Source organism: Hemitrygon akajei, chromosome 6 (assembly GCF_048418815.1).
Source record: "Hemitrygon akajei chromosome 6, sHemAka1.3, whole genome shotgun sequence".
NCBI classification, from domain to species: Eukaryota; Metazoa; Chordata; class Chondrichthyes; order Myliobatiformes; family Dasyatidae; genus Hemitrygon; species Hemitrygon akajei.
Window position 1 is genome coordinate 14,394,338 of NC_133129.1, and position 15,786 is coordinate 14,410,123.

Here is a 15,786-nt window from a genome sequence, read left to right on the forward strand (position 1 = left end):
GCTGGAAGAACTCAGCAGGCCAGGCAGCATCTATGGGGACAAAAGTACTCTTGATATTTTGAGCTGAGACCCTCTGGCAGGACTGGAGGAAAAAAAGCTGAGGTGTAAATTTAAAAGGTGATAGGTAAAACATGAAGGGGCAGGATGACATAAAGAGCTGGGGAGTTGATCGGCATGAGACATCGACTGGACATTTTTTCCCCCATGGATGCTGCCGTGTGTGTGTGTGTGTTGCTTGGATTTCCAGCATCTGCAGAATTTCTCTTGTTTGTGATTCCACAGTCCTCCAAGTTCAGCTTCAACAACATCCTGTACAGCTATAGTGTAACATCCCAAATTCTATACGCAGTGCCCTGACTGGTGCAGGCCACCCTGTCTACCTGTGGCTCCATTTTCAGGGAACCATATACTTCTACTTCTATGTCCCTCTGATCCACAACATTCCCCAGTGCCCTGTCACTCACTGTGAAAGTCCAGCTCTGGTTTTAACTTCCCAAAAAAATCAACCCTTCAATGTTCCCGACATTCTAGTCTGGAATTCCATGTACTTACCCTGCGGTGATAACTCTGGACACGGGAAGTTCCCCACTCTGTTTTGAATTAGTGCCATGGGATTTTTTTCTAAATTTACCTAGGACGACAGATAAAGTATCCGTTTAACTAACAAGACTAATGATACACAAAAGGAATCCGAAGACAGGAACATCACCAAGGTTTTTGTATGTTTAAAAAAATCTCAATAGGATCACAGCAAAATTGCCCTTCCACTTGTATGTGGAGATGATCTCGCTAGGTTTGGTTCCCTCGTACATCAGAGTCGAGACTTCTCGTGAATCTTAGCGCTCTGTTTATGGAAACCAGTCACCCCTGTGTGGACACTGTGTACACTTTTCACTGCCTCAGTAAAGTACAAGCAAAGGCCCCTCCACCCCGGACATTCTCTCTTCTCCACTCTTTCATGGGGCGGCATGGTAGCATTGCGGTTAGCGTAACGGTGTTACAGCGCTAGTGATGCAAGTTCAATTCCCACCCAGTGTGTTTGTACAGTTTCCCCCATGACGACGTGGGTTTCCTCCCACATTCCAAAGATGTGCGGGTTGGCGGGTTACTGGACTGGTGGGTGTAATTGGGCAGTGTAAGTATGTTGGGCTGAATGGGACTGTTAATGTGCTGAATCTTGGAATAAAAGTACCGTAATCTATTCCTTTCTGCCTACACTGTGTCTATGTCCCTCCATTCTCTGCACATTCATGTACCTGTCTTGCCTCTTAAACACCCCAGCCTCCACCTCGGCAGCATGTTCCACACAGCCACCACTCTGCGTTTTTTTTTAAAAAAGTGTTGCTCCATACATCTCATTTTAAACTTACCCCCCTCTTACCTCAGATGCATGCCCTGGTATATTAGATATTTCTCCCCTGGGGTAGAGATGCAGGTTGTCTGTGCCTCCGTGTGAGGTGTGTGCCCAGTGATGGAGGCGATTCTCGCTGCATTCATCCCTTTTGCCAGCCGCCTGTAAACAAAGCACTGGGGGAAACTCAGTAAGCCAGGCAGCATAAATGGAGGGGTTCGAGCTGAGACCCTTCATCGGGACTGTTTCCTTCCAAGTTCACTCCCTTCCATAAATGCTGCTTGACTTGAGTTCCTCCGGCATTTTGAACCAGAGTCAGATTTACTTATCACACATACATTGAAAGATCCAGTGAAACGCATCTTTTGCGTCAACAAACAATACATCCAAAATTGTGCTGGGGTCAGTCCAAAAGTGTCGCTGTACATTCCAGCACCAAAGTAACACACCCACAATGTTCAGCACAAGAAGATTCAAGGCTGTTTACTGTGCACAACTATATTGTGGCCAGGCACAGCACAAGTCCATCTAGAAGTCTGCTGGCGATACTGGCAGAATCTCGGATGGGAATGAGAGGGTGTACAAGAGTGAGGTATATCAGTTAGTTGAGTGGTATCGCAGCAACAACGTTGCATTCAGTGTCAATAGGACCGAAGAGCTGATTGTGGACTTCAGAAAGGGTGAGATGAGGGAACACTGACCAGTCCTCTAGGGGAATCAGAAGTGGAAAGGATGGGCAACTTCTAGTTCCTGTGTGTCAATATCTCTGAGGACCTAATCTGGATCCAACATAGCTGTAAAGAAGGCACGGCAGCAGCTATATTTTATTTGGAGTTTGAGGAGATTTGATATGTCACCAAAAACACTCGCAAGTTCCTGCAGAGGTACAGTGGAGAACATTCTAACTGGCTGCATCACTGTCTTGTCTAGGGTAGGGAGGGTAACTGCATCGGATTGAAGCAAGCTGCAGAGAGTTGTAAAATTAGTCAGCTCCATCGTAGGCACTAGCCTCCGGAGTATTCAGAATATCTGCAAGGAGCAGAGTCTCAAAAAGGCAGCACCCATCATTAAGGACCCCATCACCTCTTACTGCTGTCATCAGGAAGGAGGTACAGAAACCTGCAGATACACACTCAGCTGTTTAGGAACAGCTTCTTCCCCTCTGTCATCCGATTTCTGAATGGATGTAGAACCCATGAACACTATCTCACTACTTTTTTATTTCTATTTTTTGTTCTACTTTTGTAACTTGACTATTTAATATATACATACTTACTGTAATTCATTTTTTCCCTCTTATGTATTACATTGTATTGCTGCCACAAAGTTAACAAATTTCACAACACGTGCTGGTGATATTAAGCTTAATTCTGATTCTATAAAACAAGCTGCTTTCTCACCCACCCACCCACACACAGAATCTCCAACACCATGTCAGACCACCTCCTTGGCCTCAGATGCGCAGACACCAAGCTTCCAACCACCAATCTAACACCAAGGAGTGATTGAGTGTGTGTGTTGCTCAAGATTTCCAGCATCTGCAGAACCTCGTGACTGAGCAAAGTTATGTCCTTTGTCCTAGGTCCTGGTCTACAAGGATGACTTCAAGTCAGAACGGGAGGACCGAGAGAGGGCCCAGAGCAGGATTCAGGAGCTGGAGGAGGAACTGGCTCGACTCCGACTCCAGCTGCCACGGAAACAGGTAACTTGGAGACAAAGTGTGGCTGGCACATTTAGCACAGTGCAGCAACTGGTCCTGTGATTGGGCATCAGCTGTTGCTCAGTTCAGCCAGCAACCCCATTCCAGGGAAAACTCCAGGCAGAAGACTGCACTGTCAGAAGTGGCCTCTGTTGCCAGGACTCTTTGGGGGTCAACACAAAAGCTCCTATGGTGCTGTTCCAAGTCACCTGGTCAATATTTAATCCTTGCCCATTGTAACCACAGACCTGGTTATTATTGCATTCGTATTTGCGGGAGTCATGCAGAGATTCCTTACCTGGGGTCTGTGGAGCCCTTGGTTAATGGTATTTGGCCATGGCATATAAAGGGTTGGGGACCCCTGCTCTTTAGAATCACAAGAGCCCTCTGGCTAAAGAAATTCATCATCATCATTCTAAATGGATGTCCTTCTGTTCTGAGGCTGTGCCCTCGGGTCCTGGACTTCCCCCGTCCTCTCCAAGTCCACTCTATCCTTTCAGAATGCAATAGAAATTTGATCTGACAGACTTGTGAGATACGATGCATTTAGAGTCATACAGCACAGAAACAGGCCCTTTGGCCCAACTGGTCCATGCTGAAGTTCAATTTATTGCCATCTGACTGCACAGATATACAACCAAACGAAACAACGTGGGACCACGCTGCCCCCACACAATATGCATCACGCACAGCATATAAACCAAAATATAATTCAAAATGCATGTCGAATTATATTTTATTAACTTATTTATAGTTTAGACATAGAACATGCATATTTACATCAAACATCTACACAACAGTACAGGCCCTTCAACTCAAAATGTGCCAACTTTTTAAACTACTCTGAGATCAATCTAACCCTCCCCTCCCACATGGCCCTCCATTTCTCTTTCATTCATGCGCCCATCTAAGATCTCCACAATCACCTTCAAATTACGCCTTCTCATAATTGCCATTTCCGCCCTGGGAAAAAGGCACTGGCCGTCCACTTTATCTGCTTCATCCTCCTTTCCTTATGTTTGGCCTACATCCCCTGCCACCTTTCCTATCCATGTACTTGTCTAAATGACTTTTAAACATTGTTAATGTACCTGCCTCAACCACTTCCTTCAGCAACTCATTCCCATGTATTGATATTGTTCAGTAGATGGCTCACATTTATTCCTTTCGCCCTGCAGGACATCCATGACTCTGGTGCCCGTCGCCACGGCAACACCAGTGCCTATCGGCTGGAGACGGGCTTGGCAGATCCGGCGTTTGGGAACAGTACGGATCGCATGCTGTCGCACCGCGGCGGTAGGAGTAACGCAACCTCGTCAGAGGTTCCCGCCTCCGAGCTTGGCCATCAAGGACTCCTGCAGTGTCCCAAGTGCATGAGGTTATTCAACGACGAGGTTAGCGAAGAGTGCCTCAGGCACATCTCAGAGTGCTGCCAGTGATGGTGACCACACCCTCCCTCCTCACCTCTCCTACTAGACCAGGGAGGCCAGCGTTGTTCGAGAGGACTATCCACCAGCACTCCCTCCACCATGATGCCTCAGGGATTGTCCTTGCACCAGAGGGGCAAGAGGCCTTGTTAAAACAAGATTGTACCCAGGTACTGGAGAGGATAACTGTGTCCAAGGTGCTTGCTGCCCAGAGAAGGGGTCTTCCAGCTTGATGCTGAAGCAGTTTTAATCCATCTTTGAAAATTACTAAAGAGTGCCACGAAGTCTCGTCTGTGGGAGCTTGCTGTGTAAAGTTGCTTCCAGCATCATGTCACAAGCATCACATGTTGGATGTCTGGCATTTTTGGAACCAAGGAAACATTAGAAACAAGAGAAGATCTGCAGATGCTGGAAATCCGAGCAACACACACAAAATGCTGAAGGAACTCAACAGGCCAGGCAGTATCTATGGAAAAAAGTACAGTCGATGTTTCGAGCCAATATCTTTCTGTTTCAGGTCAAGCTAAAAGATATAGATCATAGAACATTACAGCAAAAGAACATACCCTTTGGTCTTTCTTGCAAAAGGGTTGGTTGGAGTTTAGAGATCGGAAAATATTGTTACATTTGTATGGGTCACTGGTCAGAATCTGCTTTAATATCAGTGACGTGTGATGAAATTTGTTGTTTTGTGACAGCAATACAAAACATCACAAATTACAACAAGTATATACAGTATGTGAAGAGAGAAAGAGCAGAATAGTGAGGTAGGGTACATGGACTGTTCAGAAACCTTTTAGTGGAGGCGCGGCAGCTGTTACTGGAATGTTGAATTTGTATCTCTAGGCTCCTGCACCTTCTCCCTGATGGTAGTAATGAGAAGGCAGCATGTCCTGAACCAACTAATTAAACACTTAGCTGAATGTGCTGTTTGTAAACTCTGTCAATACCAGAGGATGTCTGTTTAAGATGAGTGGCAGGAGGTTTAGGGGCTTGTTCCAGGTACCCACCTCTCTCTGTAAAAACCTGCCCCTCAGATCCTCTTAAGATCTTTCCCCTCAACAGTACAAGATGGCAAGAGAGATAGAGTGGACAGCCAGAAACATTTTCCCCCAGGGTGGAAATAGCTTATGCCAGGAGACAGAAGGTGCTTGGAGGAATGTATAGGGAGGATAACTGAGGCAAGTTTCTTTTTGTGTAACATGGAGAGTGGTGCGTGCATGGAATGTACTGCTGGGAGTGGTGATGGCATCTGATACACAAGGGACGTTTAAGATAGGTGTTAGAAAAATGGAGGAATGGAAGGGTGAGATTGATTGTGGAGTTTATATAGATTGGCACAACATTGCTGGCTGTAAAAGTTGCTCAGTGTACTGATCCATAAATTAATCCTTTCTGTCTACACAACCTCTCAAACACCTTGAGCTCATCTGCCTCCACCACCATTCCTGGAAGTGCATTCCAGGCATCCAAAGAGCCTGCTTTCACACGTTACAATTCCATGGCCGTTCGGAGGGAGCTGTTCTAATCAGATATGTCTTCAAGTGAATGTTGCTCCCAGTGGAGTCCTCCTGTTGTACCGATGGAATACTAAACCCATCCCAGTCCTGAAGCCCAACACCCCAGCTCAGCCATGTACGCACTTCACTACCAAATTGCCTCCGGAGTGACAGCGAGGAAAATGCTTTAGAACTTCAAACTTGTTTTTACCTTTAAAGAAACTGAAACAGAAATGCAGTGTTCCAGCACTCCGCACACAAATCATTTGTATTCTGCTTATTGCAGTCAGTTATCAAATGTTAAAACATTTGAATCAAATTTGACCGTGGGTTTGCTCTGTCTGTTTTCATTTTATTGTTCAATTGTGATATCTCTCCCTCCCCCCCATACATTTCAATTGATGTTTTATTATTGTTACAATTCCTGCTTTTCAGGATTTTTACAATTTTTAACTGGTTATTTTATTTTAAACTGTTAAATATGAGAATATACAGAGTAACTTATTTTTATATTAAAATTGTTTTTGAGAAGCTGTTGTGTTATCGAATGTACTGTTTCACCATCTCAGTCTACCCAGATAAGAGGAGCAACACCTCATTCTCTCTGGTATAGCCTCCAACTTGATGGTATGAACACTGATTTCTCTAACTTCCAGTTATTTCTTCTTCTATTCCTCTTCTCACTTGCCCATCACCTCCCTGTGCTTCCTTCCATGGTCCGCTGTCCTCTAGTATTACATTCCATCATCTTCATCCCTCATCTCTTCCACCAATCACCTCCAAGGGCCTTTCTTCACCTTCCCTCCCCCACCTCCTTGTTCTGGCTTTTGCCCCCTTTACAGATTCACATTTATTGATCACATGTACAGCAAAACGGACGGTGAAATGTGTCAGTTGTGTTGGCAACCAACAGAGGTGCTGGGGGAAGCCCGTGAGTGTTGCTGCACATTCCAGCACCAACATGGCATGCACGTAATATTTAGCAGAACAACACAGACCAGAACAGAACAAGAGCAAAACAAGCCTGTTCCTGCCCCTAATCCACCAACACAGAAACTGTCCTCTAACCCTATTCCTGATGAAGGGTCTTGGCCCAGACAGTGGAATGTTTATCCTATTCTATAGGTGCTCCCTGACCTGTGTTCCTCCAGTGTTTTAGATGCCATCCTAGCGTAGCAGTTAGCACGACACTATTAGAGCTCAGGGTGTTGGGAGTTAAATTCTGACTTCCTCTGCACGTTCTCTCCATGGAATGCATGGGTTTTCCCCAGCAGCTCCAGTTTCCTCTCACAGTCCGAAGACATTACGAGTATGGTTAAATAGTGGTTGCCGGAGTGGCGGGCCAGAAGGGCGTACTCTGCGTTGTATTGCTAAATAAATAAATGTTTCTCAGTCAACTGTGCCTTGGGAGAGAAGTACACTGGACAACAAAGATTTTGCTTCCTGAATACTTTCAGGGATATCTTACGGATTTTGAGCTACTGATCATGAAGATCACCATGAAAATTCCCTAACATGCAACATTAAAAAAAAAATCGCCTATATATGTTATTTCAATTTATAATTCAAGTCAGTTAAAACATTGCCCACAATATGAGCTGGAAACTTTTCTGCAGATGCTGCATGGCTGGACAGGTTTTAGAGAGGCTATAAATTTCCATGGAGGATTTTGATATTTGAGGCAGATGCTCCCCAGAATAACTGATGCCAAGGTTAAGGCAGGCATTTTTGTTAGTCATCAATCCAAACGGGTCTTCAATGACAGGCAATTTGAAGAACTTCTAGTGGGACCAGAGAAAATCACATGGAAGGTGTTCAAGGATGTTTTTGAAAATTTTCTTGTCAACTACAGAGCACCAAAGCTGCTTGAGAATATGCTTCAAGCACACAAAACCATGTGTGCAACATGTTACTGAAGATTCGTTTTCTGCATTCCCATTTAGAATTCTTCCCTGCAAATCTTGGCACTGTCAATGACGAGTATGCTGAATGGTTTCTCTAGGACATTGTGGTCATGGAGGAACAGTATCAGGGCAACTGGAATCCATCAATGCTGGCTGATTATTGTTGCACAGTTGAAGTCTCAGACACTGAGTACAAACGAAAATCACGAAAGGTTTAAAAAGACCGCCATATCCTGCGGGCAGCAGAGTGATAGGGCTTTGGCTCAACAGACTTAGGCGGTAACGGGACAAGGCAAGGTAGGTTTACCGTGTTAATTGTAGAAAGGAGGTAGTATGTGTGTGAGGCTAGTTTTCTGTGCTGGGTGTCAGATGTGGGGGGGGTCCTGGAGTCTCCCAGCTTCCCAGACGGCTACATCTGCACCAGGTGTGTTGAGCTGCAGCTCCTGAGGGACCGAGTTAGGGAACTGGAGATGCAGCTCGATGACCTTCGTCTGGTCAGGGAGACCGAGGAGGTGATCGAAAGGGGTTATAGGCAGGTGGTCACACCAGGGCCACGGGAGACAGACAGGTGGGTCACAGTCAGGAGAGGGAAGGGGAAGAGTCAGGTACTAGAGAGTACCCCTGTGGCCATACCCCTTGACAATAAGTACTCCTGTTTGAGTACTGTTGGAGGGGACAACCTACCTAGGGGAAGCAACAGAGGCCGTGCCTCTGGCACAGAGTCTGGCCCTGTGGCTCAGAAGGGAAGAGGAAGGCAGTAGTGATAGGGGACTCTATAGTTAGGGGGTCAGACAGGTGATTCTGTGGACGAAGGAAAGAAACTCAGGTGGTAGTTTGCCTCCCAGGTGCCAGGACCTGGGATGTTTTGGATCTTGTCCAAGATATCCTGCAGTGGGATAGAGAACAGCCAGAGATCATGGTACATATTGGGACCAATGACATAGGTAGGAAAAGGGAAGAGGTCTTGAAAAAAAGACTACAGGGAGTTAGGAAGGAAGTTGAGAAGCAGGACTGCAAAGGTAGTAATCTCGGGATCACTGCCTGTGCCACGCGACAGTGAGAGTAGGAATAGAATGAGGTGGAGAATAAATGCGTGGCTGAGGGATTAGAGCAGGGGGCAGGGATTCAGATTTCTGGATCATTGGGATCTCTCTTGGGGCAGGTGTGACCTGTACAAAAAGGAAGATTGCACTTGAATCCCAGGGGGACCAGTATCCTGGCAGGGAGGTTTGCTAAGGCTACTGAGGAGAGTTTAAACTAGAATTGTTGGGGGGGGGGGGGATCGAATTGAAGAGACTGGGGAAGAGGAGGTTGGCTCACAAATGGAGAAAGCTTGTAGATGGTACAAGAGGGAGGATAGGCAGGTGATAGAGAAGGGATGCGCTCAGACCAAAGGTTTGAGATGTGTCTATTTTAACACAAGGTGTGTTGTGAACAAAGCAGATGATCTTAGAGCGTGGATCAGTACTTGGAAATATGATGTGGTGGCCATTACAGAGACTTTGATGGCTCAGGGACAGGAATGGTTATTTCGAGTGCCAGGTTTTAAATGTTTCAGAAAGGACAGGGAGGGAGGCAAACAAGGTGGGGTGTGGCACTGTTGATCAGAGATAGTGTCACGGCTGCAGAAAAGGAGGAAGTCATGGAGGGGTTGTCTACTGAGTCTCTGTGTATGGAGGTTAGGAACAGGAAGGGGTCAATAACTTTACTGGGTGTTTTTCACAGGCCGCCCAATAGTAACAGGGATATCGAGAAGCAGATAGGGAAACAGATCCTGGAAAGGTGTAATAATAATAGAGTTGTCGTGATGGGAGATTTTAATTTCCCAAATATTGATTGGCATCTCTCTACAGCAAGGGGTTTAGATGGGGTGGAGTTTGTTAGGTGTGTTCAGGAAGGTTTCTTGACCCAATATGTAGATAAGCCTACAAGAGGAGAGGCTGTACTTGATTTAGTATTGGGAAATGAACCTGGTCAGGTGTCAGATCTCTCAGTGGGAGAGCATTTTGGAGATAGTGATCATAATACTGTCTCCTTTACAATAGCATTGGAGAGAGATAGGAACAGACAAGTTAGAAAAGCGTTTAATTGGAGTAAGGGGAAATATGAGGCTATCAGGCAGGAAGTTGGAAGCTTAAATTGGAAACAGATGTTCTCAGGGAAAAGTACAGAAGAAATGTGGCAAATGTTCAGAGGATATTTGTGTGGAGTTCTGTATAGGTACATTCCAATGAGACAGGGAAGATATGGTAGGGTACAGGAGCCATGGTGTACAAAGGCTGTAATAAATTGAGTCAAGAAGAAAAGAAAAGCTTACAAAAGGTTCAGAGAGCTAGATAATGTTAGAGATCTTGAAGATTATAAGGCTAATAGAAAGGAGCTTAAGGAGGAAATTAGGAGAGCCAGAAGGGGCCGTGAGAAGGTATAGGCGGGCAGGATTAAGGAAAACCCCAAGACATTCAACAAGAACGTGAAGAGCGAGAGGCTAAGACATGAAAGAATAGGACCTATCAAGTGTGACAGTGGGAAAATGTGTATGGAACCAGAGGAAATAGCAGAGGTACTTAATGAATAATTTATTTCAGTATTTACTATGGAAAAGGATCTTGGTGATTGTAGTGATGACTTGCAGCAGACTGAAAAGCTTGAGCATGTAGATATTAGGATAGAAGATGTGCTGGAGCATTTGGAAAGCATCAAGTTGGATAAGTTGCCGGGACCAGACAAAATGTACCCCAGGCTACTGTGGGAGGCGAGGAAGGAGATTGCTGAGCCTCTGGCGATGATCTTTGCATCATCAATGGGGACGGGAGAAGTTCCAGAGTATTGGAGGATTGTGAATGTTGTTCCTTTATTCAAGAAAGGGAGTAGAGATAGCCCAGGAAATTATAGACCAGTGAGTCTTACCTCAGTGGTAGGTAAGTTGATGGAGAAGATCCTGAGAGGCAGAATTTATGAACATTTGGAGAGGTATAATATGATTAGGAGTAGTCAGCATGGCTTTGTCAAGGGCAGGTTGTGCCTTACGAGCCTGATTGAATTTTTTGAGGATGTGACTAAACACATTGATGAAGGAAGAGCAGTAGGTGTAGTGTATATGGATTTCAGCAAGACATTTGATAAGGTACCCCATGCAAGGCTTATTGAGAAAGTAAAGAAGCATGGGATCCAAGGGGACATTGCTTCATGGATCCAGAACTGGCTTGCCCACAGAAGGCAAAGAGTGGTTGTAGATGGGTCATATTCTGCATGGAGGCCAGTCACCAGTGGAGTGCCTCAGGAATCTGTTCTGGGACCCTTACTCTTTGTGATTTTTATAAATGACCCGGATGAGGAAGTGGAGGGATGGGTTATTAAGTTTGCTGATGACACAAAAGGTTGGAAGTGTTGTGGATAGTGTGGAGCGCTGTCAGAGGTTACAGTTGGACATTGATAGGATGCAAAACTGGGCTGAGAAGTGGCAGATGGAGTTCAGCCCAGATAAGTGTGAAGTGGTTCATTTTGTTAGGTCAAATATGATGACAGAATATAGTATTAATGGTAAGACTCTTGGCAGTGTGGAGGATCAGAGGGATCTTGGGGTCTGTCCATAGGACGCTCAAAGCAGCTGCGCAGGTTGACTCTGTTGCTAAAGAGGCATATGGTGTATTTGCCTTCATCAATCATGGAATTGAATTAGGAGTCGAGAGGTAATGTTGCAGCTATATATAACCATATAACAATTACAGCACGAAAACAGGCCATCTTGGCCCTTATAGTCCTTTCCGAATGCTTTCTCTCACCTAGTCCCACCGACCTGCACTCAGCCCATAACTCTCCACCCTGCACTCAGCCCATATAGGACCCTGGTCAGACCCCACTTGGAGTACTGTGCTGAGTTCTGGTCGTCTCACTACAGGAAGAATGTGGAAGCCATAGAAAGGGTGCAGAGGAGATTTTCAAGGATGTTGCCTGGATTGGGGAGCAAGCGTTACAAGAATAAGTTGAATGAACTCGGCCTTTTCTCCTTGGAGCGAAGGAGGATGAGAGGTGACCTGATAGTGGTGTACAAGATGATGAGAGGCATTGATCGTGTGGATAGTCAGAGGCTTTTTCCCAGGGCTGAAATGATTGCCACAAGAGGACACAGGTTTAAGGTGCTGGGGAGTAGGTATAGAGGAGATGTCAGAGGTAAGTTTTTTTACTCAGAGAGTGGTGAGTGCGTGGAATGGGCTGCCAGCAACGGTGGTGGAGGCAGATATGATAGGGTCTTTTGAGAGGCTTTTAGATAGGTACATGCAGCTTAGAAAAATAAAGGGATATAGGTAACCCTAGTAATTTCTAAGGTAGGGACATGTTTGGCACAACTTCGTGGGCTGAAGGGCCTGTATTGTGCTGTAGGTTTTCAATGTTTCTATATCAACAAAACATTTTAGCTTAGTTAAACTATTTCAAAAAGTCAGCACAGTTATGCAATTAAACACATTATATACATTAAAAGTTCAATTCTTGTTTCTCTAAATTCCTACATGGTACAAGCAGTCTGAAAATTATATTTGTGCTCAGCTTCAAGCAGTCTATCATAAAAAAATGCTGAGGAAGGAACACAAAGTTTGTTGTCCAGTGATATCAATAGAGGAAGCAACCTCAACTCCCTCCACTTCTGTCAGGGACAGAGAGCTACGGCTGAGAATCTGCTCAGTGGATCAGTCAACAGCTGCAGAGAGAAACAGTTCAGTCATCAGGGCAATGTTTCGTCGGAGAGTTTTATCAAATGGTTTCATCTCAATTACAAAGGCAGAGTGAAAAACGGGGCAGGAAACAGGAGGCTGCTGGAGATAAGACAGACCCGCACCGGAGTCACGTTGAAGACTGAGGACCAGGCGCTGCTAACTGGGATTTGAACAGGTAGTCTTGGTGGTTGACATGGATGTAGAGGGCCGAAAGGCCTGATTCTGCCAAACGATGCAGAGACAAGATAGCTAAAACAACAAAGGTGCAAGTTTATTTTTACTTTAATCTCAGCCCAAAACGTCGACGACTTATTTTTCTTAGATGCTGCCTGACTTGCTGCGCTCCTCTGGCATTTCTCTGTGTGTTGCTCTGGATTTCCAGCATCTGCACAATCTCTTGTGTTCATGATTTTTTTTTTAATAACTTCTGCTGAATGTTTTTTGTTCTGACAGCTGGAAACAATTACCATCGTCATTTTTTCCAGGGCAGTGGGAGTACATCTTTTGTTCTCATTTTCCAGCTGCCTTTTATAGAAATTCTGAGGGATAACAACAACCAGTGGTGATGACAAATCAAATGGGAGGCATAGGAGCAGATTTAGGCCATTTGGCAGAGTTAACCCAGGATGCTGGCACTGTAATCAAAGTTCAAAGTAATTATATTATCAAAGTATTTGTATGTCACCACATACAACTCAGATTCACTTTCTTGTAGGCATTCACAGTAAATACAAATAAACGTAATAGAATCAGTGAAAGATCGCACACAAGACAGACAAGCAACCAATGTGTGAAGGCAACAAACTGAGCAAATACAAAAAACAGCAATAAATAGAGAACATGAGATGAAGAGTCTTTGAAAGTGAGTCTACAAGTTGTGGGGACAGTGTGATGGGACAAGTGAAGCTATCCTCTCTGGTTCAAGAGCCTCCATAATGTACTGGTTAGGCACAGGAGTACATTCAGCCGGAGACTCATTCCACCGAGATGTAACACTGAGAGTCATAGGAAGTCATTCCTACCTGTGGCCATCAAACTTTACAACAACTCCCTCGGAGTGTCAGACACCCTAAGCCAATAGGCTGGTCCTGGACTTATTTCCACTTGGCATGATTAACTTATTATTATTTAATTATTTATGGTTTTATATTGCTATATTTCTTCACTATTCTTGGTTAGTGCGGCTGTAACAAATCCCAATTTCCCTCGGGATCAATAAAGTATGTCTGTCTGTCTGACGGTTGAGAGATGATAACTTCTCCTGAACTAGAGGTGTGAGTCCCAAGACTGAATAGTGTTTGGCTAACCTCTACGCTACTGTGCCTTGTAATGAGGTGTTGCTCCTCAAACCCAACTTTGGCCTCATTGTGCCAATGGACAGGTATGCTCTAAGTAAATTTGCTATTGAAGTATGTATATGAATCCACCATTTGTTTTCCTCCAGGCATTCACAGAACAAAAAAAACAATAGAATCGATGAAAAGCTACACACAAATAAACACTGACCAACAACCGAATGTGCAAAAAGTGCCAAACATAGCAAGTACCAAAAAAATTAATAAGTAATTTTGAGAATATGATTTGTAGTCCTTGAGAGCAAGTCTGTAGGTTGTGGAATCAGTTCATTGTGAGGTGAGCGAAGTTATCCATGCAGGTTCAGGAGCTTGATGGTTGAAGGGTAAAAACTGTTCAAAACATGGTGGTGTGGGATCCAAGGTTCCTGTACTTTCTTCCTGATGGCAGCAGTGAGAAGAGTGAATGGCTTGGATGGTGGGGTCCCTGATGAATACATTTTGAAATCAAGATCACTTTCCTGCAACCTAATTTTTATGTATAAGAATTTGTTTTTGTATAAGAACTGTAATCTCAGAACAAAACTCAGTTTGCACTTGTGCAGAGTAAGGACACCAGTGGTGTGTCAACAGTCACTCTGTGTGGACCAAATAAAGAGACTGACGCTGTGATCTGAAGCCTTCCCCATACTCTGACTAAACTTTTGATTTTGTATTATGCTGATCAAAGATCAAGCAGCAACGAGCACAGTAGGAAGGCATAGAGAAAGTGAAGTAACCAGGGTCAAAAGAGCTGAAAAGACTGTTTGCATCTCATTCAGAAGAACACTGAATGAATGACAAAAAAAATTAAGCAAGAAAAAAGTCTGAAATTGTGAAATCGTCCCACAGGAAAAAGCCTTGTGTAACAGAATGTGGTACATTCAGTTTTGTAACACAGTACTTTCGTATGGTTACTTGTAAATTTTCAAAAGGCTTTTGACAAGGTCCCACACAGGAGATTAGTGTGCAAACTTAGAGCACACGGTATTGGGGGTATGGTATTGATATGGATAGAGAATTGGTTGGCAGACAGGAAGCAAAGAGTGGGAGTAAACAGGACCTTTTCAGAATGGCAGGCAGTGACTAGTGGGGTACCGCAAGGCTCAGTGCTGGGACCCCAGTCGTTTACAATATATATTAATGATTTAGACGAGGGAATTAAATGCAGCATCTCCAAGTTTGCGGATGACACGAAGCTGGGCGGCGGTGTTAGCTGTGAGGAGGATGCTAAGAGGATGCAGGGTGACTTGGATAGGTTAGGTGAGTGGGCAAATTCATGGCAGATGCAATTTAATGTGGATAAATGTGAGGTTATTCACTTTGGTTGCAAAAACAGGAAAACAGATTATTATCTGAACGGTGGCCGATTAGGAAAAGGGGAGATGCCACGAGACCTGGGTGTCATTGTACACCAGTCATTGAAGGTGGGCATGCAGGTACAGCAGGTGGTGAAAAAGGCAAATGGTATGTTGGCATTCATAGCAAAAGGATTTGAGTACAGGAGCAGGGAGATTCTACTGCAGTTGTACAAGGCCTTGGTGAGACCGCACCTAGAGTATTGTGTGCAGTTTTGGTCCCCTAATCCAAGGAAAGACATTCTTGCCATAGAGGGAGTACAAAGAAGGTTCACCAGATTGATTTCTGGGATGGCAGGATTTTCCTATGAAGAAAGACTGGATCGACGAGGCTTATACTCACTGGAATTTAGAAGATTGAGGGGGGATGTTATTGAAACGTATAAAATTCTAAAGGGATTGGACAGGCTAGATGCAGGAAGATTGTTTCTGATGTTGGGGAAGTCCAGAACAAGGGGTCACAGTTTAAGGATAAAGGGGAAGCCTTTTAGGACCGAGATGAGGA

At 44.6% G+C, this 15,786-nt stretch overlaps 1 protein-coding gene across 1 annotated transcript in view; it reads left to right on the plus strand.

The window, feature by feature from the left end:
* tnip2 (TNFAIP3 interacting protein 2) overlaps positions 1–6,476 on the plus strand; it is a 38,317-nt gene extending 31,841 nt beyond the window's left edge. The window contains exons 6-7 of the mRNA XM_073047936.1: positions 2,934–3,053; positions 4,229–6,476. Of these exons, the coding sequence (XP_072904037.1) occupies positions 2,934–3,053; positions 4,229–4,489 (381 nt within the window). The 3' untranslated portion in view covers positions 4,490–6,476. The remainder of the gene's footprint in view (positions 1–2,933; positions 3,054–4,228) is intronic.
* The last annotated feature ends 9,310 nt before the right edge of the window (positions 6,477–15,786 follow it).